General features: G+C 40.3%; 1 protein-coding gene across 1 annotated transcript in view; it reads left to right on the top strand.

Moving 5' to 3' along the window:
* The first annotated feature begins 18,131 nt into the window (after positions 1–18,131).
* DNAJC6 (DnaJ heat shock protein family (Hsp40) member C6) overlaps positions 18,132–23,171 on the top strand; it is a 153,383-nt gene continuing 148,343 nt past the window's right edge. The window contains exon 1 of the mRNA XM_086717213.1: positions 18,132–18,282. Within this exon, the coding sequence (XP_086573339.1) occupies positions 18,168–18,282 (115 nt within the window). The 5' untranslated portion in view covers positions 18,132–18,167. The remainder of the gene's footprint in view (positions 18,283–23,171) is intronic.

Genomic DNA, 23,171 nt, shown 5'->3' on the forward strand with positions numbered 1-23,171 from the left:
TGGGTGATGCTCAGATGCTTGGTCTCCGTGTTTGGAAGAAATCAGTGATTTTTCAGAATATTGTAAGGTGCCCACAACTGGCATTAGTGTATTTTTTGTCACTTCAAAGCATCTATGGACAGTCCTTTGCTTTTCCATACAAGAGTAAGCTTAGGAATTCTTTGCTTCATTCTAGGTCAGGTCTGCTGCCTTATTGCCAGTTACATTAAATACAATATATGACAAGAGTTTATTAATAATGTACTGTAGTCAACATCCGTATGAGCATATATAATGGCCCCCTTGCAGAAAAAGATTCCATTGAGCCAACAGATAGCAGTGATTCCATTAGTGATAGTGAAAGTCGTCCTATACAATAATCCTCCTCTCTCTTGTCTCTCTCAAACCAGTCACAAAGGTTTACAAAGGTAAGTGCAGGTTGATTTGTTTATTTTTCATGTATTTTGTATTTTCTTTATTATTTTGTATTATATTACAGCATTATAATCATTTAAAAAAATGTTTTTGATGTTTATTTTGGAGACAGACAGAACATGAGTGGGGGAGGGGCAGACAGAGAGGGAGACACAGAATCCAAAGCAGGCTCCAGGCTCTGAGCTGTCAGCACAGAGCCCGATGTGGGGCTCGAACTCACGAACTGTGAGATCAGGATCTGAGCTGAAGTCTGACTAAGCTCAACTGACTAAGACACCCAGGCGCCCCTGTAATCATTTTTATATGAATATTTTTGGGTTGTAGAACAAATCATCTGAGTTTCCATTATTTCTTATGGGGAAATTCACTTTGATATGCAAGTGCTTTGGATTAACCAGCATGTTTCCAGAACGAATTATCCTTGCAAATCAAGGTTTCGCTGTATATATGTTTTTTCTGTTTTTTACTTTTTGTTATTTTTTATATTGCAGTGTAATTAACATAAAATGTTATATTAGTTTAGGTGTAATATAATGATTCAATAGTTCTATACATTACTCAGTGCTCATCATAATTAAGTGTACTTTTAATTCCCTTTATCTATCTCACCCATGCCACCAGCCACCTTTTGCCTGGCAACCACCAGTCTTTCTCTATATTTAAGAGTCTGGTTTTTTTGTTCTTGTTTTTTTTCTCTTTGTTCGTTTGTTTTGTTTCTTAAGTTCCACATATGAGTGAAATCATATGGTATCTTTCTCCATCTGACTTATTTCATTAGCATTATACCCTTTAGGTCCATCCACTTTGTTACAAATGGGAAGATCTTATTCTTTTTTATGGCTGAGTAATATTCCTGTGTGTGTGTGTGTGTGTGTGTGTGTGTGTGTGTGTGTGTACCACTCTTCTTTATCATTCACCTATCATGGGCACTTGGGTTGCTTCCATATCTTGCTACTGTAAATAATGCTGCAATAAACATAGGGGTGCATATATCTTTTCAAATTAATGTTTGTTTTCTTTATGTAAATATCCAGTAGTGGAATTACTGGATTATATGGCAATTCCTTTTTTTTTTTTTTTTTTTTTTTTGAGGAACCTCCAAACTGTTTCCACAGTGGTTACACCAATTTGCTTACTTATAGTGCATGAGGGCTCCTTTTCTCCACATCCTCTCCAACACTCGTTATTTCTTATGTTTTTGATTTTAGCCATTCTGACATGTGTGAGGTAATACCTCATTGTAGTTTTGATTTGCATTTCCCTAATGATTAGTTATGTTGAGCACCTTTTCATGTGTCTATTGGCCACTTCTATGTTTTCTTGGGGAAAATGTTTATTCAGGACCTCTGCCTATTTTTTAATTGGATTTTTTGGGGTTCTTCTGGTGTTAAGTTGTATAAATTTTTTATATATTTTGGATATTAACCCCTTATTAGATATATCATTTGAAAATATCTTCTGCCATTGAATAGGTTGCCTTTTTGTTTTCTTGATGGTTTACTTTACTGTTCAGAAGATTTTTATTTTGGTGTAGTCCCAAATAAATTTGATTTTGCTTTTGTTTCCCTTGCCTCAGGAGACCTATCTAGAAAAATGTTTCTATGTCTGATGAAAAGAAATTACTGCCTGTGTTTTCCTCTAGGAGTTTTATCTCTTTAATCCATTTTGAGTTTGTTTTTGTGTATGGTGTTAGAAAGTTGTCCCGTTTCACTCTTTTGCAAAACCACTAAGATCTTGGCACCAGGTATGCTCATGGTTATTGTGGTGACATTCGACAGAGTTAAGAAATATGTATATTTATTTAAGTTACAAGTTCATTCATACAGTATTTTCTTTTTTCTTAAGCATTTTTAAAAAATATTTATTTTTGAGAGAGAGCTTGCGTGGGGAGGAGCAAGGAGAGAGTGGTGACAGAAGATCCAAAGTGGGCTCCATGCTGACAGCTTGAGCTTGAGCCCACAAACATTGATTCTCTTGGCCTTATGCATATGATATCTGTATAGTTTTACTCATTTTCCACTTCTTTTTTTAATGTTTGTTATTTTTGAGAGAGAGAGAAACAGAGTAGGAGAGGGGCAGAGAGAGCGGGAGACAGAGGATCAGAAGTAGGCTCTGCACTGACAGCAGAGAGTCAGATGCCGAGCTCGAACTCAGGAACTGTGAGATCATGACCTGAGCCAAAGTCAGATGCTTAACCAACTGAGCCACCCAGGAACCCCTCCACTTCTTAATTCTAATTGTCTTCTCTTGCCTGATTGAATTGGCAAATATTTTCAATGCAGTTAAATAGTAGTGGAGACAATGACATCCTTACCTTGTTCCTGATCTTAGAAGGAATGCCTCTTGTGTTTCTCCATTAAATAGGAATTTTAAATTTTAAATTTCCTCTGCTTCAAAAGTTGTATATGTCTCTTCCATTGATTTTTTTCCTAAGGAGTTATAATTACATGACTATATTATATTCCATTGATTTCTGTTTTTATCTTATTTCTTTCTTTGTACTTTCTTTTGGGTCAGCTTGGCTTTTTCTAGCCTTTTGAGTTGAGAATTTTATTCATTTATATTAATTGTATCAGTTTTACATGAATTTAAGGCTATAAATTTTTGTGCAATTATTATACTGATGTATCACAAATTCTGAAATGTAACATTTTTTCTTTATATGAATTATATGAACATTTTCTTTTCATGAATACTTGAAAAGAAGGTGTGTTTTCTATTATTGAACATCTTCATTTAAGGAAAGCTTTAAAAAGTTCGATTATTATATTTAAGTGTTATATCTGAGAAAAATGAGAGTATTATTCAGGATTATACTGCAATATATTAACATTATCTAATAACTTTTTAGATCTATTAGAACTCTAGTTTGGCTGATTACTTTTGTCTGTTAGAAGTCTGTACTTCTCAAAGTCCTAAGAAGATGGGATGTGCCAGTTGGCCAAAACTAGAAAAAGGAAGAAAATTTCATATTTTAAAATTATCCTGAAATGTTCTTCTTTTTTATGCTCTACCACTTATTCCTTTGTTGTATTTTTTTTCTGGAGTCAAAAAGACAGTTCAAAGAGTGATGTGAAGTTTCATTTTTGTCTTTGTTCTTACATTTTAAAAATTACAGAAATGATATGTGTTTAGTGAAGAAAAATGGAGTGGGGTATAAATTAATAATAGTCCCATTGCCCAAGTATAGCCATTGTTGACAGTTTGGTATTCCAATTTCTTTTCATCTGTGTATACATTTTCCTCACATATAGTTATAATAATAATTATTATGAATTTATATCCTTTTTTCTTATTGACATTATAGGGAAAGAATTTCCATATATTAACATATTATTTTCCTAAATACTGTTTTTAGTACCTTCACATGTGGACATATCTATTCTATGATTGGATTTTTAACACTTTTGCCAAGTGAAAATCTGTTCTTCTAATTTATGAACAATACAAATTGCTATATAACATTCACACAGTACAGAAAAATATAAAATTATGCCCTTAATTCTTTCACCTAGAGGGTGAACTCTGCTAATATCTTCATACCCAATTTCCTGTATCTCCCTACTTACATAAATGCGATCACAGTTTACTAACCTATAGCCTTAAAAAATTTTTTTTAATGTTTATTTATTTTTGAGAGAGAGAGACAGAGTGTGAGAGGGGCAGAGAGAGAGGGAGACACAGAATCCGAAGCAGGCTCCAGGCTCTGAGCTGTTAGCACAGAGCCCCATGCGGGGCTGGAACTCATGGACTGCAAGATCATGACCTGATCTGCAGTCAGACGCTTGACAGACTGAGCCAGCCAGATGCCCCTATAGCCTTAAAAAAAAAAAAAAACCAAAAAACTCAACAGTGCTGTGAACAATAACAACAAAACCCTTCCAGTATTATTTTGCACCAAAGAATGACCTTGTATAAGATGACAATTTTTTTGTTTCAAATTTGTAATATGAAAATTTCCAAACATTGGTATTGGTAGAGAGAACAGTTCAATGCATTCCATGTAACCACCATCCATCTTCAACACTTATCAACTCTTGGCCAATCCTATTTCCTTTATATCCTCACCCATTTCCCCACTCTCAGATTATCTGTGCTTATTAATTGAATCCCAGGCTTAATGATGACTCAGAACTTCATAAAGTCGTGCACAGTTTTTGAGACCCTTTGTAATCTGGTCTAACTTTCCCACTGCATCTTTTGCCACATTCCCATGAGACTGATACTTAAGTTATTTCAAAGTAAGATGTGGCCACATCATTCTTCCAACATGCCTTGCTCTGTGGGGCTTCTATGTCTTTGTATATGCTATTCCATTTTCCTGAAAGGTTTCTTCTTCTCTTCTCTGTCAAACCTTTCTTTATCTTTATCTTTATCCAACTCACATCACCTTATCCATGCAGGCTTCTCTAAAGTCCTCCTATGAATATTCCTGTACCACTTTGTACTACTTCTGCTTTTGCCTTATCACACTGCACATTCTGAGCAAGTACTGAAGCAGGGTGGGGGCCAGCCTGCCACAGGGCCTGATATGAGGAAAAAACTTGGTAAACAGCGTCCATTGGAAATTTTGAAAAGTGTGCTTTAAGTTGACTTAACCATTTAAATCTATAATGGTATTAAAAGAAAATATAAAAGATTTAGTTTTATAATACTGAAGTGTAAAGCCATTCATAATTAAGACATTTATAAAATAAAAGATCAAGAGCCCTGACTACAATAAAGAGTTAAATTTCACGTACAGGAAAATACTCTAAAGAATTAAAAGAAAAGTGACTAATGTGGAGGAAAATCTCACAGTATTTATATTGATATACATAATGATATCCATAAAGAGCTCCTACAAATCAGTAAGAGAGAAAGCCAATAGAACAGTGAGTGAAAGATATGAACAGATAATACACAAAAGAAACATAAATGGTAAAGAAACACGAAAGTCATTTAAACCTCTCAAGTAAAGTATCTTTTCATGTGCCTGTTGGCCATCTGGATGTCTTCTTTAGAGAAGTGCTTATTCATGTTTTCTGCCCATTTCTTCACTGGATTATTTGTTTTTCGGGTGTGGAGTTTGGTGGGTTCTTTATAGATTTTGGATACTAAACCTTTGTCTGACATGTCATTTGCAAATATCTTTTCCCATTCCATCAGTTGCCTTTTACTTTTGTTGATTGTTTCCTTTGCAGTGCAGAAGGTTTTTATCTTCATGAGGTCCCAATAGTTCATTTTTGCTTTTAATTCCCTTGCCTTTGGAGATGTGTCAAGTAACAAATTGCTGTGGCTGAGGTCAGAGAGGTTTTTTCCTGCTTTCTCCTCTAGGGTTTTGATGGTTTCCCATCTCACGTTCAGGTCCTTATCCATTTTGAGTTTATTTTTGTGAATGGTGTAAGAAAGTGGTCTAGTTTCATTCTTCTGCATGTTGCTGTCCAGAATGGATACAGAAGTTGTGGTTTATATATACAATGGAATACTACTTGGCAATGAAAAAGAATGAAATATGGCCTTTTGTAGCAACGTGGATGGAACTGGAGGGTATTATGCTAAGTGAAATAAGTCATACAGAGAAAGACAGATACCTTATGTTTTCACTCTTATGTGGATCCTGAGACACTTAACAGAAGACTGTGGGGGAGGGGAAGGAAAAAAAAAGTTAGGGAGGGAGTCAAACCTTAAGAGACTCTTAAAAACTGAGAATGAACTGAGGGTTGACAGGGTGGAAGGGAGGGGAAAGTGGGTGATGGGAATTGAGGAGGGCACTGTTGGGATGAGCACTGGGTGTTGTATGGAAACCAATTTGACAATAAATTTCATATAAAAAAATAAAGCCCTCAGGTAGAGACTTAAAAACAAAGAGAACAATGTAAACCATTTTTAGCTATCAAACTCTCAAAATTAAAAATATTAATAATATTTAGGATTGTGAGGTTATGATGTAAAAGCAAACTCATATGCTGTCACATGACACACAAATTGATAGAATCATTTTGCAGGGTAAATTGCCAGTATATATTAAAATTAAAAATTCACATTCCTTTGATCCTATTATTTCATTTCAAGGAATCTATCCTCTAGAATACATATATGCATAAAGTTATATACAAATGATATCCACTGAAATCTTTATTGAAGGAGCAAAAATTGGAAATGACCTACATATCTTACAGTAAGGATATGATTAAGTAATAATAATAAATCATAATCTACACTTTTATGGAATGCTATGCATCAGAAAAATGTTCAGATATATTATTAATGAAAAATAGGAACAATATGTAGATTATGATGCCATTTATGTAAACAATACTGTATGTCCATGTGGTGGATAGTAAGTCCATAACTCAGGTGTAGGAGACATAGAACTTCTCTTATTCGTCTATACTTCAGTCTAATTTCTGTTTTGAATCCCCACCACATTGACTTTGTAGCTACACTCTCAGTGAATCTGAAGTGTCTTGTTCCTTTTCTGCAGGTCTGTATCTGACTTCCAAGGATATAGCCAAAGGGACAGCAGTCAGCCCATCTGTCAATGCAGGCATCTAGTGAGCTATTCATCTCCCTGTCTGATGCTTGTTCATCCAGTTCACATGAGTGTACCTGTCCTGTCAGCCCCAGAGGTTCTGTTGTCTGCTCCACCCTGCCCATGGGCACGATAGCATTCTTCAGGCCCAGGACTTGTTTGGTTGCATTTGCTGTCTGTCAGGGCACTGGAGTACCTGAGAAACTGTCTACAGGCAGCTGCTCAGGATGCTGCCTCAGAGACAGGTCACCGAGCCCTTCATTTCAGGACCCTCCAAAATCTATAGTCTTACCATTTTCTTCCAGTCTCCCTATTCCCCACTTACCAGGGAATGATCTCCAACCAAGGTGGGAGAGTGACACGTGGGCCATTCCTGTGTCCTCAAATCTTCTACTTTACTTATTATGTTTTTCTAAAGGCTTTGCATATACTGGGATTCATCCTCATTCCAAGGGTTCAAAACCTTTGAAAAGCAAAGCCAGGGGAAGACCCTTATAACCCATATACTAGTTTCTTGTCTTCCTGCTGTCACCATGGCAATGAGCACAAAAAAAGCCAAAGTGTTTGAATTGGAGAGTTATGACAAGGAAGGAATTTGGTTAATGTTTCTAAATGTTTTCTTGTGATAATTTTTAAAAGTTATTATTTGCTTATTTTGAGGAAGAGAGAGAGAGAGAGAGAGCCAGCAGGGGAAAGGCAGAGAAAGACAGGAGAGAAAGAATCCCAAGCAGGCTCTGTACTGCCAGCGCAAAGCCCCATGCGGGGCTCGAACCCACGAACCATGAGATCGTGACCTGAGCCAAAATCAAGAGTTGGATGTTCAACTGACTGAGTCACCAGGTGCCCCTCTTGTGATATTTTTTGCTTGTATTTATTCATATTTGGAAATGTAGAAGAAAGGTCTGGAAAGGTATCTGTTAAATAGTTAACAGTGGCTTTCTGTGGGGAGGGCTGTGAAATGTGGGAAGCTTCAACCCTGCCATATGCCTGCAAGGAGAGAGCCTGACATTTGTGAATCCTGTTAATGACTCCACACAACCACAAACTAGAGGTTTGAAGCAAGTGACATGTACAAAAGAGACTCCTCCTTTTCTTCCTTGTTTGCTGATTCTTTATAAAGAGAGTAGGTATCACTTCTCTTTCATGTCCTTCAGACCAAGGATATGATTAATAAGTCATGGGTTCATCAAAATGAGTTTCTGATCTATATCTAATTTTCAGTATTCTTCAGTGGACCCCAAACCCTATTTTATCTCTATTGTTTCAAACTTGTCCTGTGTTGAATTTTGTCACCAAAGCTGTTAGGGAGTAGTAAAGTCCATTGATACATTCTCTTTTACCATGTGTGACTGTCTGTTGGTTGAAGTCTAAACCTAAAATGAAGGAAGGGGGAAAGCAAAGGGTCAGGATCCAGTAGAACATGTAGTCCCAGATCAAGGCTCCTGCAGACATTGGTGGAAGGGGAAGCAGATCCATGTATGTGGAGTGAGGTCACACTGCTTTCATCATACACAGGACTCTGTTCTTGGCCTTGGATGCTTCAGTGACTTGGAAGTAAAATCATATTGATTACATTTACAACTAGGAGAGAAGCACTGTCTGGATAAAAGAATCAAGATCTCAAAAGACCTTGAGTCTAGGTCAAAACAACAAAATGCACTTTAATGGAAATGAATGCCAACTTCCACATTTAAGCTTAAAAAATTCATTGCAGAAGTATAGAACGAGAGGAACTTGGCTTAGTTGCAATTGTTATAAAAAAAATTCTGAGATTTTAGATGACTGTACACCAGACTCTACACTATCCTAATGTTAAAAAAATCTTACTCCCTGCAAAACAAGTGAAATGGGCTTAGCTCCTATAATAGAAATGTAGTATTGTGTTCAGATTAATGGAGATCATCATATCATTGTTCTCGGCACTGGACATGCTTCCAGATATAACATTAATAAAAAATATGAATAATATGTAGATTATAATACCATTTAGGTTAAAAATGTGTGTGTGTGGTACACATGAACTTAGTCTTACATTTACGTATCAAAATTTAGTTGCAGAAGTAAAATCTTCATATGTGTTTTTGCTTTTAATTTAAATCCAAGTTAGTTAACATATAGTGTTATAATGATTTCAGGAACAGAATTTAGTGATTCATCACTTACATATAACACCCAGTGTTCATCCCAACAAGTGCCTTCCTTAATGGCCATCGCCCATTTAGCCCATCCTCCCACCCACAACCCCTCCAGCAACCCTCAGTTTGTTCTCTGTATTTAAGAGTCTCTTATGATTTGTCTCCCTCTTTGTTTTTCTCTTATTTTTCCTTTTCCCTATGTTCATCTGTTTTGTTTCTTAAATTCCACATATGAGTGAAATAATATATTCGTCTTTCTCTGACTTATTTTGCTTAGCATAATACATTGTAGTTCCAGCCACATTGTTGCAAATGGCAAGATTTCATTCTTTATGATCACTGAGTAATATTCTATTGTGTGTATATATATATATATATATATGTATGTATATACATATACATACATATATATATATATACACACCACATCTTCATTATCCATTCATTTCATTGAATTTCATTCATTTTTAATGAATTTTTAAAATAATTTTGAAAATTTTAATGACTCCCTCCTCATGGCCATGTATCTTTGTAGACATTGAATATCTATATTTAGGCCGTATATGAAATATTTCGGAAGGTTCCAGGTTCTACTTTTTATAAAGATGTTATGAAAGAAGAAAATATTCAGAGGATGGTGAAAAGGGCAGAGAAAGACCAAAAGGAGGGTGTGAAGGTGAAGGACCTGGGGCTGGGTGTCCAAAGGTGACAAGAGTGCAGATTCCTTAGATACCAAAGAGCTGTAATGAGCAGCCCAAGGCAGAAAGAACTAAGGCGTGGGACTAAATGCTATAAAGAAGAGAAATCTGAACAAGGCAGGCCTGTAACGGTTACAACTATCCCATTATGGATAGGGCTGAGTTCCCTCTCCACTGTGTTCCCTGCCAGCTGGGATGATGATGATGGTCATGTGAACAATAATGGTTACTATTTATTATTTACCGTTTTTCACACATCATCTCATGTAGTCTTCCAACACTGCTATGAGGCTCAGAGAAGTAAGTAAATTGCCCAAATTTTTAGTGCCCATCCCACAAATCCACAAAAGAAGGGACAGTCCAGTATGTCTATATTTCAAACACTTTTTGCTCTAATCATTAAAATTTCTTAGCAAAATAATAGTTCAGCTTGTTTGAATATCCAGCATACAGTTTAACAACAGTAAATGTTCAGTGTACATGAGTTGAATAAAAAAGAATCATCATAAATGGGCATGAAACATAGTGTAATAAGAATAGGCTTTGAAAAAAAAAAGAATAGGCTTTGGAATAAAATACACACAGGGTTCTTGCGATGAGCCTAATGGGCGTGAAGCATGTTTCTGTTTTGTCTGTCCAATAGAAGTTTCTACAATAGAAATTCTGTAACTATGCCGTCCATGGGCACCTGGGTGGTCAGTCGATTGAATGTCAATCTTGATCTTGGCTCAGGTCATGATCTCACAGTTCAGGAGCTGAGGGAAGGTGATTTGGGGGTTCCTCCAAACCCCCTTCACTCTCTGTTCCTTCTGCCTATAATACCTACTTAGTTGACTTCTCTCCCTTTAGGTCTTTGCTCAAATTTTTTCTCTTAACCAGGACTACCATGACTACCCTATTTATAATTTTTTTTCTATTTTTTTCTTTTTATTTATGTATTTTTGGGAGACAGCATAAGCAGGGGAGGGGCAGAGAGAGAGGGAGACACAGAGTCTGAAAAAGGTTTCAGACTCCGAGCTGTCAGCACAGAGCCTGATGTAGGGCTTGAACCCACGAACTGTGAGATCATGACCTGAGCCAAAGTCAGATGGTCAACTGACTGAGCCACCCAGGCGCCCCATGACTACCCTATTTAAACTGCGACCTATCCCTGCTCCTCCTTCCCCAACCAACATTCCTGGTCCCCCCACCCTGCTCTATTTTTTCTTTTATCCATACACTTACATCTTCTACCAAACTTCAAAGCTTACTTACTTATTTTGCCTACTGTTTATTATCTGTCTCCCCCATCTTCCAATAGAATGTAAGCTCCACAGAACAGGAATCATTATCTGATTCATTCCTTATGAATCTGAAGAGCCTAGGATAGTATCTGACATACAGTAGCTGATGCTTATAGAGTGCTATAAATAAATACGTCATGTTTGTAAAATTCTTATCACTGTGCCCAGTACGGAGTAGTAACAAAACAAGAGTTCACACGTATTCATTGCCATTGAGTGTTTACAGACCTAGGAGGTGGGCTCTATTATCTCCATTTAGGTGAGAAAATGAGGCACAGAGATGTTAATGCAACTTTCTAACATCACTCTGCCAGTAAATTGTTGAGGCAGGATAGCGTGGCACCAGAGTCAGGCCTTTTAATAGCTATGCCATACATCTCTCTCAATAGACATCATTTATATTTTTAGATCAATTTAAAAGTGAATCAGCATAAAATTTTTTTAAGTTAATTTATTTTTGAGAGAGCACAAGCAGGGAGGGGCAGAGAGAGAGAGACAGAGAGAGAGAATCCCAAGCAGGCTCCATGCTGTCAGCACAGAGTCTGATGTAGGGTTCAATCCCACAAACTGCAAGATCATGACCTGAGCTGACATCAAGAGTCAGACACTTAACCAACTGAGCCACCCAGGTGCCCTGTGCAAGAACATTAAATTGCCAAGTAAACTAGACTCAGTCCAGGTCTTTGGGGCCAAGTATGGTCCTCTTTTCATATTAATGGGAGAGAGAAACACAAGGTTTAGTTTGAGCATTGAAGGTACTTTAAAAAAGGTTTCTTATGGTTTTGATCTGTGATATTATGGTTTTTTCCTTGAATGATTACCCCTTTCTGTGCCCATTTTGCCATTTCATGAGCCTCTTGCAGAACCCCAATTTCCTGAGAGTAAGCTAATCACTAATTGGGAGATCCTGGGCATTCACTTGCTGGTTGGAGTTATTTTTTGGCTGGTGAGAGCCTGGGCTAGCTCGTCCCTGAAGATGACCTCAAATAATTCTGTCTTCCTTGTGTGGGCTCACCAGTCCTCCTATTAAGAGGCAGAGCTTATGACACCTCTCTAGAACAGCTGAGCCTGCGACTGATTTGATTAATAGAATATTAAGCAGGAAGTACTTTTTGGGAACATTTGAGCCAAGGCATCTGGAGATTTTTCAGCCAAGTCTTTGAGAAGCCTAGCAGTTTCAGCCTTCTCCCATTTGGAACCCAGCCATTGTCCTGTGAGGAGGTCCAAGCAACCATGTGGAGAAGAATCGAGGCTCTTGGCTAAGCACCCAGCTGACAGCCAGCACCATTTGTTAGCTACGTGGATGAGCCACCTGAGACGTCGACCTGCAAGCCCCGAACAACCCTAGATGACGTCATGTGGAGCAGAAGTGAGCTGTCCCTTTTGAGCCCTGCCCAAACTGCAAAATAAATGATTGTTGTTGTGTTAAGCCATTAAGTTTTGGGGTGGTTTATTATGCAGCAAAAGATAACTGAAATCTCTTAGAAGTCCTGAAAACATTTTACATGAGCAGTTTCTCCTCTCATATAAGGTCCCACTGCTGAAAATGTCATGGTTGGGAAGCTTTATGTAGGTATTACTCTTTAAATCTTGACTACATCATAATGCCATAAACTTGGAGAACTGTGGACTGAAAAATAAGTTTAAGTGGGGACTGCCCTTAATTGTTTCCTATACTAACAATAGTCCTGTTAGAATTGCCACTAGGGTAACTAGAAACAACACCATTAATTCTACTGTTTCCAAAGATACCTGTGATGCCTTTAGGCTAGACAGTTTCTTTTATATTCTGGAGCCTTCTGTAAGGGAGGACTGACAACAGGACCCCTCAGGCATAAGAGAAGAGAGACACAGAATTAAATCATGAAGTTTAAAAGATGTGACTTTCACCAAAAATCAAGACCTTCTCATCCCTCTCTCTTTACACACACACACACACACACACACACACACACACACACACTTCTTCATTGAAAAAGAAGATGCCATTCTGTTAAAATTTGTCATTGACTCTCTAAATGGACACAGTATTATAATAAGCTACCATATATTTTGCCTGTTGGGTTCATTACATGTAATAATAAAACACTGCAAACCTCTGAGTTAGGTGCTATTTACTGCCTCCATTTTACAGATGGGGAAACTGAGCCTTAGAGAAGCTGGGCAAGTTGGTAAGTGGCAGAGCTAGGATTCACACAACTCTGCCTAGCTGGAAAGCCTAGGTTCTTTCTACCAGCCCCTTTCCCCCTTCTCTCTCTCTCTCTCTCTCTCTCTCTCTCTCACACACACACACACACACACACACACACACACACACACAGGAGAATCTTGTATTCCATTGACTTTGAGGACTGTCATTTTCATGTTTCTGGACTTAGCTTTGTAAACACAATGACAGGAATGGAATTCAAGGTTTCTTTTCTTTTTGTTTTTGTTCCTACACCCAGTGATCCAGTTGTACAAATAAGTGGGCTTGTTTTGCATTTTTGACATTTGAAAAGAAATTCCATGTTGCTAGTGCTCATTAACGTGCCTGAGGGCACTTGGGTGTTTCTACTTAGATCTTCCTTCAGGCTGCATTCTTTTCCCATGGACTCCAGGGACTGGGGAGAAGGCTCCCCACTGGATCTGCCTGGAGCAAGCTGTGACTGTGGGAGCCAGAGGCTTTTGGCCTTGTTTCAGCTCTGAGCTGGAAGAGTGCCATGAAATCACATGATGTTTGGACTAAAAGGGCAAGCCAAAGAATGTCTTTCTCATCCTGCCCTGGCCAGTGAAATCCAAGCAGTGAGCAAGTGGGCCCCAAGTTGCTGCTTCGGTCCACTGGACAGGCCAGCACGATGGAAGAAAAGATGAGTCTCTAAGACAGGCCCACTGGGGCTCCTGTCACTTGGCACAATTCCAAAACCAGTGAGTGAGAGTCAGGACATACAGGGAAGGATGGCGGCAGATCCCAGAAGGAAATTTCTAGATTATCTGATTAAGTCCCCTCCACTAAAGGGAGTGAGGGTGGTTGTGGTGATTAAAGAAGTATAAGCTAGGAGAAGGGACCAATATTTTACAGATTATTGGGGTAATCAAGACTAGGTTCCAGGTGTCCTAACCCCAGGGCCAGGTAAGAGGACCTAGGAGCAAAGGGCAATCCTAGTCTAGGCTATGAGTTGGTGGCACGTGGCCACTATTCCTGAGTAGCACTGTTAATTAGATCACCTCTTCTGGGGCCTGTTTCTTTAGACTTTAGTCTGGATGCCATGGGGAGTGAAGGTCGGTGCAGAAGAAAAGTCAGCTTGTTGCTGATAGAGAAGATACTCGCAGTTTCCATGCTCTTCCCGGTCTCTTCCACTTTCCCTTCCTTATTGTGTATCTTCCTATTCTTCTGGATTAGAAAAAGAATAATATAGGACTGTCACATTAGTACTTTTTGAGTGTCATTTATCTAGACCACTAAGGGCCTCATACCAAACTGAAATGTTAATCTAGCCTTTCTTGACCGACCTGAGTCGCTGTGCTCCTGTGACCTTTCGAAGTCCTCCTGGAGACCTAGCAGATGGTCCCTGGCTTCCCACAGTGAGCCAGGGCTCATGATACAGTTGAGTGTAGCCATGAAGGCAATCTAGGTTGAATCCTGGCTCAACCTTTTTTTCAATATTGGAGCAAACTATACTAAATTGTAGACATGTAACTTTTTTAAAAAATTATAATTTTATTTTAAAAATGATTATATGTTCACATGCAGTTGTAAAAACTAAAACAGAGATCCCACAATCACTTGTTTTTAATATAATGGTAACATTGTGCAAAACTCTAATCTAAAATCACAACCCGTATGTTGACACTGACACAGTCAAGGTTACAGTAACAGTTCCATCACCACAGAATTCCCTGTGCTGCCCTTTTATAGCCACAACTACCTCCCTCATTCCTTGCATCCACTATATATTCTCTATTTCTATAATTTCTCCATTTCAAGAATGTTCTATAAATGGAATCACACAGTATGCAAGCTTTTGGGATTGGTTTTTTTTAAGTCAAGAAAATTCTCTGGAGATTTATATAGTTTGCTGCCTGTATCAGTAGTTTGTTACTTTTTATTCCTCAGTATCATTTTGTGGTCTGCAGGTACCACAACATGTTTAACCATTCACCCATTTAAGGACATCTAACTTGTTTCCAGTTTGGGGCTATTACAAACAGAACTTGTATGTACATTTGTGTATAGGGTTTTGAGTGAACATAAGTTTTCTTAATTTCTGAGATGGGTACCCAAAGAGTACAATTTCTGGTCTTACAGTAGTTGTTTAGTTTTATAAGAAGCTGCTAAACTTTTCCAGAGTGTCTGTACCATTTTACATTTCTACTAGCAACGTATGACTAATCCAGCTTCTCCCTTTACATCCTTGCCAGCATTTGGTGTTGTCACTATATTTCCTTTGAGCCTTCCAATAGGTGTGTAGTGATATCTCGTTATGGTTTTAATTTGTATTTCCTTAATGGTTAATGATGCTGCGTATCTTTTCATGTGCTTATTTACTATCTGTATATCCTCTTTAGTGACATATCTGTTCATGTCTTTTGTGCATTTTCTAATTGGATTTTTTTAATGTTGAGTTTTGAGAATTCTTTATTTATTATAAATACGAGTCCTTTGTTGGATATGTAGTTTGCAAGTATTTTTGCCCAGTCTGTAGCCTGTCTTCTCTTCCTCTTAACAAAGTCATTCACAGACCAAAAGTACTTAATTTTGATAAGGCCCAATTTATTGATTTTTCCTCTTATGGATCACGCTTTTAGTAACAAGTCTAAGAACTCTTCGCTTAGCTCTAGATACTAGAAGATTTTATCCTACTTTGTTTTCCCAGAATTTTTATAGTTTTACATATCACATTTAAGCCTGCAACTCATTTGACTTGATTTTTGTATGAAATTTGAGGTTTAGTTTTGAGGTTCATTTTTTGCCAATGGATGTCCAGTTGTTCTAGCATCACTTGTAGAAAAAGCTATCTTTCCTCTATTGGGTTGCTTTCACACAATGTCAAAAATCACTTGGCATATTTATGTCTATGGGTTCATTTCTGGGTTCTTTATTCTGTTTCATTGATTTATGTGTCTATCCCTCTGACAACATCGCACGGTTTTGATAATTATAGTTTTATTGTAGGCCTTAATATCAGGTAGAGTAATTCTTACCACTTTATTTTCTTTTTCTGTGGAACTTACAAAATATACCCACGTATCTTTCCAGATTCACCTATTATTTACATTTTGCTGCATTTCCTTATTACTTGCCCCCCTACAAACACACACAAATGTGTGTGCGCGCGCATATATATATATATATATATATATGTATATATGATACTTTTTTCCCCTAAACCATTTAAAGCTAAGTTGAATGCATCATGACCCTTTATTCCTAAATACCTTAATGTGTATTTAGGGATATTTTCTCACATAACCACAGTGTACTTATCAACTCCAATCAATTTCTCATTGGTAAACACTTTATCTACTCTGCTATCAATATTTCGATTTTTTTTTGAAAGTTGGCCCAGATGATAAAAGCCTCCAGTACTTGGTGTGGTCTAGGGCCAGGTATTTTTGTTGCCAGGTCTCCTCTTTTAACCTAGAACATCTCCACAGCCTTTGTTCATCTTTTAAGATGTTGGAAGAATACTGTACCACCTCCATTCCCACTTTTTATTTTAATGTTTATTTATTTTTGAGAGAGAGTGAATAGGGGAGGGGCGGGGGGGGGCAGAGGATATGAAGCCGGCTCTGCACTGACAGCAGAGAATGGATGCGGGGCTCGAACTCATGAACCCTGAGATCATGACCTGAGCCAAAGTCGGACGCTGAAGGAACAAATGAACTGTGCCATCCAGGGGCCCTTACCGTTCCCACTTTTAAAGTACAGTCCTCATTTGGAGTTTACCTTAGATTTCCCTATGATTAGATTCAGGTTGTGCATTTGTGGCCAAAATATTACAAAGCTGATGTGCCTTTCTCTAGTGTAACATATCTGGAGGCATTTACATTTTATCTGCCTCCTTTGGTGATTTTAATTTTGATCACCTGGTGAAGTTGTGTATGCTATTTGGGCCTTGAAAAATGGCAGTTTCATGATTCAACAGGCATACAACTTTTATTAAGGCTTTATATGTGTAACCTGTCCTCTCTGATGCTGTTTGTTTTATCTGTAAAGTGTGGATATTAATAATTTCTCTCCCCTTGAGTATCTTTGGGAGAGTTAAATAAGGTAATGTATGTAAAATCTGGCACATAAAAACCACCCCATAAATATTAGTTATTCTTACTGCAGCCAGGCAAGCGTTAAGGGATCTTGATTTGGAGCTTCCTCCCAGACACTTCCAATTACAAGTAAAATAGAGACAGAGACAAAGTAGTGTGGGGCAGGGGGTCTCTGCTCTGCCATTTTGGGTTCCTCAATTGTAAAATGGGAAAATGCCTCCCACCCCACAGGATGCTGTGAGGTTTAATAGCATGTATGTAAAAGTGCCAAAAGTGACATAGAAAGGGTTCTCAAAAAATCATGAGCTGTTGTAAGAGGAAAGTAGGAACATCTGTTAGATTTAAAAAATACATATTTTTTAAATACAATGTGGGATCATTCTGAGGCAACAGGAAGGTATGAAAAAATACAGCTAGAGCCCAGAACTTGGGAAACGTCACCATTTACCTCTGGGCAGACGACTTATAACCTCCGCGAGCTTCAATTTGATCATTTGCAATTTGGGGATAAAATCAGCGCACCTCCCCGGGGGTTCCGGTGTTAAGCAATGATGCCTCGCGGGACCTGGCACTCCATCGACGTCTCTTGAATGAAGGACGGGGGAACTAAAGCGTTCACCTGCAAAGCCGCCGGGCACTCCGGGCTTCCCTGGGGGGCGTCTCGAAGCAGCGTCCGCGCGTCGGGCCGCCGCACCCCGCAGGCTGGGCGCAAGGCGCCGCCCCCCCCCCCATCCCCACCCCGGCCGCAAGCTCCTCCCCCGGCGGCCGCGTCCACCCCGGCGACCGCCCGGCACCTGCAGAAGCGCGGCGGCGGGGGCAGCGCTAGGCCACCCTTGGGCGGCGGCGGCGGCAGCGGGGGAGGGGCGCGGGCGCACAGATGGGAGCAACTGAGAAGGGCGGCAAGAAGAGCCGGAGGCTGTTTTCTTCGCTGCGGCCGTGGAAGGCGACCCGGCGGCTGTGGAGGACGCGCTCGGCTCCCAAGGCGGCGCAGGGTGAGTGTGGTCCTGCCGGGGGACCTGTTACCGCGCGCGACCGGCGCGGCCTCGACTGCAGGGGGGCCGCGGTGGCTCCCGCAGCCGTAGGCGGCGGCTCGCGCCCACCTCTCCGCCCCTGGGACCTGAGGACCGGGGCGGCGCGGCCAGGATGACCCTCGGCCCCTGTGACAAGACCACCCCCCGCCCCCAGCTTTCCCGGGGCTGCTCGCCGAAGTGCGGGGGCCGGTCTGGCACTGTCCCCTCTCTCCCTCCACCCCTTGGCCCCTTAGGCATCTGTTGTTGGGCCGGGTGGTTGCAGCTTGTTTCCCGCAGAAGCCCCTGTGTGTGCGTTTGACCCTGGACAGAAGGAATTCAGGGTGCCTTGGGGACACGGTTTACTCAGGTTTGTGTCTCGCCCAACACCTGGCCGGGTGCCTGCAATGCAGTAGCCTTTTGGGGGAATGAATCCGGACCCAAGGCTACCTTCAAGGTCTACTCCATCTAGACCCACCCCCTTTCCAACCTGTCTGCGGTGATTCCCTGTTACCGCCTGAGCTCTACTCCTAAGAAACTACTTCCCAAACGCATTTCCACCCTGTCCCCACGAGGGCCTTAACTCACATTTATTCAATCACCGATGCACTCCATTCATTGTGGCCACAGTTTTTATTGCGCTCTTGCCGTGTGCCAGGGCCTGGAATGAACAAGGTAGGCAAGGCCCAGCTCTTGGCACTACTTCTAGAGGGGGAAACAGACATGACACACATAAAACGGCTTAACATCCCCATTACCAATTGCTGTGTGTGCTGGGAAGGAATCCCACAGTCTCCTGGGAGAGGGAAAAAGGCAGAGGTGCCCTGGCTTGCACAGCCGAAGGATGGACAGGGAAGACCTCTCTGAGGCAACATGATTTAAGCGGAGACCTGAAGACTGAGTAGGAGTTACTCCAGCATGGAGCCTGGGGAGAGTGTTCCTGCCAGAGAGAAATACAAGTGGGAACATTCCCATTGTGCCTGAGCCTAGCAAGGGGAAGGTGAGGGAGGCAGGACCTGGATCAGGGTCTGGGTAGGACATGAGGAGGAGCTTGGTTTTTCTTTCTAAAGTGAGCCGGGAAGCTACTGAAGTGTTCTAAGCCGGGACATGACTTGATCTGCTAGCTCGCTGCCTTGTGCGTATTTGTAATGGCCATCCATTCCTTATTCTCTCAGCCCGCCTGTCCATCAGGGGTGCACAAATGCCATTTTCTCTGTGAAGGCCTTCCTCAGGTTTCTGCCACCTGTAACCTCTTCTTTTAGTATGTCCTCACCTCTACGGAATCTGTCACTGTTCATCTGGTATTTTAGATTCCACGTGGGCAGGCTCTCATCTACTTCATCTTTATATCCCCTACCAGGCTAAGTCCGGGCTTGGTACCTTCTAGATACCTGTTTGCTAGTATGTGTGTGAGTGTGTGTGTGTGTGTGTGTGTGAGAGTGTGTGTGGGGGGAGGTGGGGGTGGGGTAGGTTTTGTCTTGTTCTTTCTGTTTCCATCATCTGAGGATTCTTTTTCTGAGAGACTGATATGTCTTGATTTCTAAAATGGCCGACCTGACCCAGGGCAGAAACTACATTGCACCAGGGCCCTGTCATAGATACAGTGGTCACCCCACCCATCTCCACTGCAGGATTGTTTTGAAGATTAAATGAATTGATGAGCTGAATGTGTTAATCATTGTAAAGTGCTGGCACACAGTAAACATTCTGAAACTAAATTGGTTGAAGAGCAAGAATTGTCTTTTAAATATTTATTTATTGCATTAGAAAACAAGCTTTTCTGTTGTCGGTCATTAGAGCAACACTGGCTTGGTATGGTCATCTTGCTGGCTTTCAAAGAATGGGTTATTTTAGTCAATGCACAATTAAATTCCTTCCACACTGCCATTGAACTGTTGTTGAAACTTCATAGGCCTGAAGGCTGACCACCCCTTTTCTTTAGTTTGCCTGAGGAGTCAAAGTGAAGGGTCATTGCAACAAGTATTCCTTGAGTGATAATTATATGCAGAGTGTAATTCCAGGTGTTGTGTGAACGTTTACAAAAGAGGACTAAATGGACATTCCCACTGTAGTAAAATGGATTAGAATAAGTTTTCTAGTTCTATAGTGTTTTTTTTTTAATGTTTATTTTTCTGAGATAGAGAGCACCAGCAGGGGAGGGGCAGAGAGAGAGCGGGACAGAGGATCCCAGGTGCGCTCCACACTGACAGCAGAGAATCCCTACAGGGCTCAAGCTCACTAACCCAACTGTGAGATCATGACCTGAGCCCAAGTTGGTGCTCAACCGACTGAGCCACCCAGGTGCCCCTCTAGTTCTATGGTTTTTAAAGCCAGGTCTATACTGTGTACATAGCTGTCCTGTTCTCTCTTCTCTGTTTCTGTCCTAGAGTTCACCCATGGCTTTTTGGGGCTCATTGCCATGCCATACCTCTTTTTTCTTAAGTAAGATCTTGGTTGATCACTATATTTCTCTATTTCCCCCTCTCCTCTACAACCATTGTAATGTCTTACATTATATACTTTACAGCTTATAGAATAGGTCAACTATAAGATCTTGTTTCATTTTGACAGCACCCTGGAAGGAGGGAGGGCAGATGGTGTTTATTTCCCCCATTTTATAGATGAGAAGGTGAACCAAGAGACAGTGACTTGCGGGAGGCCATATGGCTGGTGAGTGGCAGAGTCAGGCCTGACTGCCCATACATTCTTTCTGCCACATCTCCCTCCACGAAAATGCAGAGAAGTAAAATCAATAAATATCCTACAATGAAAGAAATCCATATCCCAGTTTTATTTGATATCTTTTTTTTTTTTCAACGTTTATTTATTTTTGGGACAGAGAGAGACAGAGCATGAACGGGCGAGGGGCAGAGAGAGAGGGAGACACAGAATCAGAAACAGGCTCCAGGCTCTGAGCCATCAGCCCAGAGCCCGACGCGGGGCTCGAACTCACGGACCGCGAGATCGTGACCTGGTTGAAGTCGGACGCTTAACCGACTGCGCCACCCAGGCGCCCCATATTTGATATCTTTTTTAAAGGTGGTCTGAATTTCTCATAATGATGGGGCATCATTTCATAATTGATAGCCACCAATTTGGGCATCTAGAATCATATACTTTGGTGCCAGACTCTGATTTGAATCTGCCATCAGTAAGTGGCACAGTAATAAGCCGTATGATCTTGGGCAAGGTGCTAAATCTTTCCAAAACTCAGTCATGTATCACATATGTAAATAAAATAGAGATGATATAAACATAAACAAAAGAGAGATGGTAATTCCTATGTCATAAGTTACGGTGATGATCAAATGAGTTAATGTATATAAAGTGCCTGGGATACAGCTCACAAGGTGGTAGTTATTATTTTTATTAATATTAGTTCAGATAGTCTACCATACAATCACATCCCAATGATGGTTAGTCACGAGGCTGGAGAGCTCAGTAACCTGTGGGAATAAAACATGGCCAGAAGCTCGTTAGGGGCAGCTGTTCCTTCTGTACTAACCAGGAGGTCTTCCACACGACCCTTTTTTATTCCACCAGGGCTGCAAGTGAGAAGTAGTTTAGCTTTGGGGGACTCTTGGCATCTTTTCAGCCTAACACTGTGTCCTGAATGCAGCAGATATTCAATAAATTGTGTTTTTAATGAAAAGATCCTTTCGGATATGGAGGTACATCCAAAGAGAATGCACCTGAAATTTACCATATGATCATTTGTGACTGTAAGTAGGATAAATACCTAGAAGGACAATTACTGGGTTAGAAGTATATCCTTTTTTAATTTGGAAAGATAGCTGATCTCCATACATGTGCTAATCTTGTTCCTACCAGGAGTGTGTACGATTCTTGATTCCTTACATCCTGTCAGACTTTTTAATGCTTGCCCATTTCATGAATGTGAAATGGTACTGCACTGTTGTTTTATATTAAATTTCCTTGACAAATAATGAAGTGAAGATCTTTTCACATGAATATTGGCTATGTGTGAATAAGGCCTATTCATCTCTTTTCCCATTTTTTTTATTAAAAAGTTTTTTTTAATGTTTATTTATTTTTGAGAGAGAGACACACACCAAGCATGAGCAGGGAAGGGGCAAAGAGAGGGAGACACAGAATCTGAAGCAGGCTCCAGGCTTTGAGCTGTCAGCACAGAGCCCAATGCAGGGCTCGAACTCATGGACTTTGAGATCATGACCTGAGCCGAAGTCGGATGCTTAAGACACCCTGGCGCCCCTCCCATTTTTTTTTTTTTTTTAATTTGATGGTTTGTCTTTTTCTTATTCACTTACAGTTCTTTAAATACTCTGGATACTGGTGCACCTGGGTGGCTGAGTCGGTTAGGCATTTGACTCTTGGTTTCAGCTCAGATCACAATCTTATGGTTTGTGAGTTCGAGCCCCAGGTCAGGCTCTGTGCTGATAGTACAGAACCTGCTTGGGATTCTCCCTCTTTCTCTCCTCCCCACTCCCCACACTCTCTCTCAAAATAAATAAATAAACATTAAAAAAATAAGTAAATACTCTGGATATTAATCATTTGTTGGCTTATATGTCCAAACAACTTTAAAAAATATACCTAAGCATTCAAGCTTTTCCTAATGGGAATATGGAGAAGCTGTTTCCAATGGAAATTAACCCTCCAAATGCTTCCAGCCTTTCTAAAAGAACTACATTTTAGGCAAATCTCAAAACTTTTAGGTTACAGAGAAGGAAGTGAATAGTTGGTGAAAGTATTTTTTAAGAAGTAGACCTTGAAATAATGGAAGAAAACTGGCTCTGAGTTTCTCCCACCAGAAATTACCTCCCCCCAAGCCTTGGTGGGGCAAAGAGCCCTTTCCTGAGCTGCAGTCTTCCCCAGGAAAGACAGAGATTGGA

This window comes from Puma concolor, chromosome C1 (genome assembly GCF_028749965.1).
Source record: "Puma concolor isolate L17-30 chromosome C1, mPumCon1.1.hap2, whole genome shotgun sequence".
Classification (NCBI taxonomy): domain Eukaryota; kingdom Metazoa; phylum Chordata; class Mammalia; order Carnivora; family Felidae; genus Puma; species Puma concolor.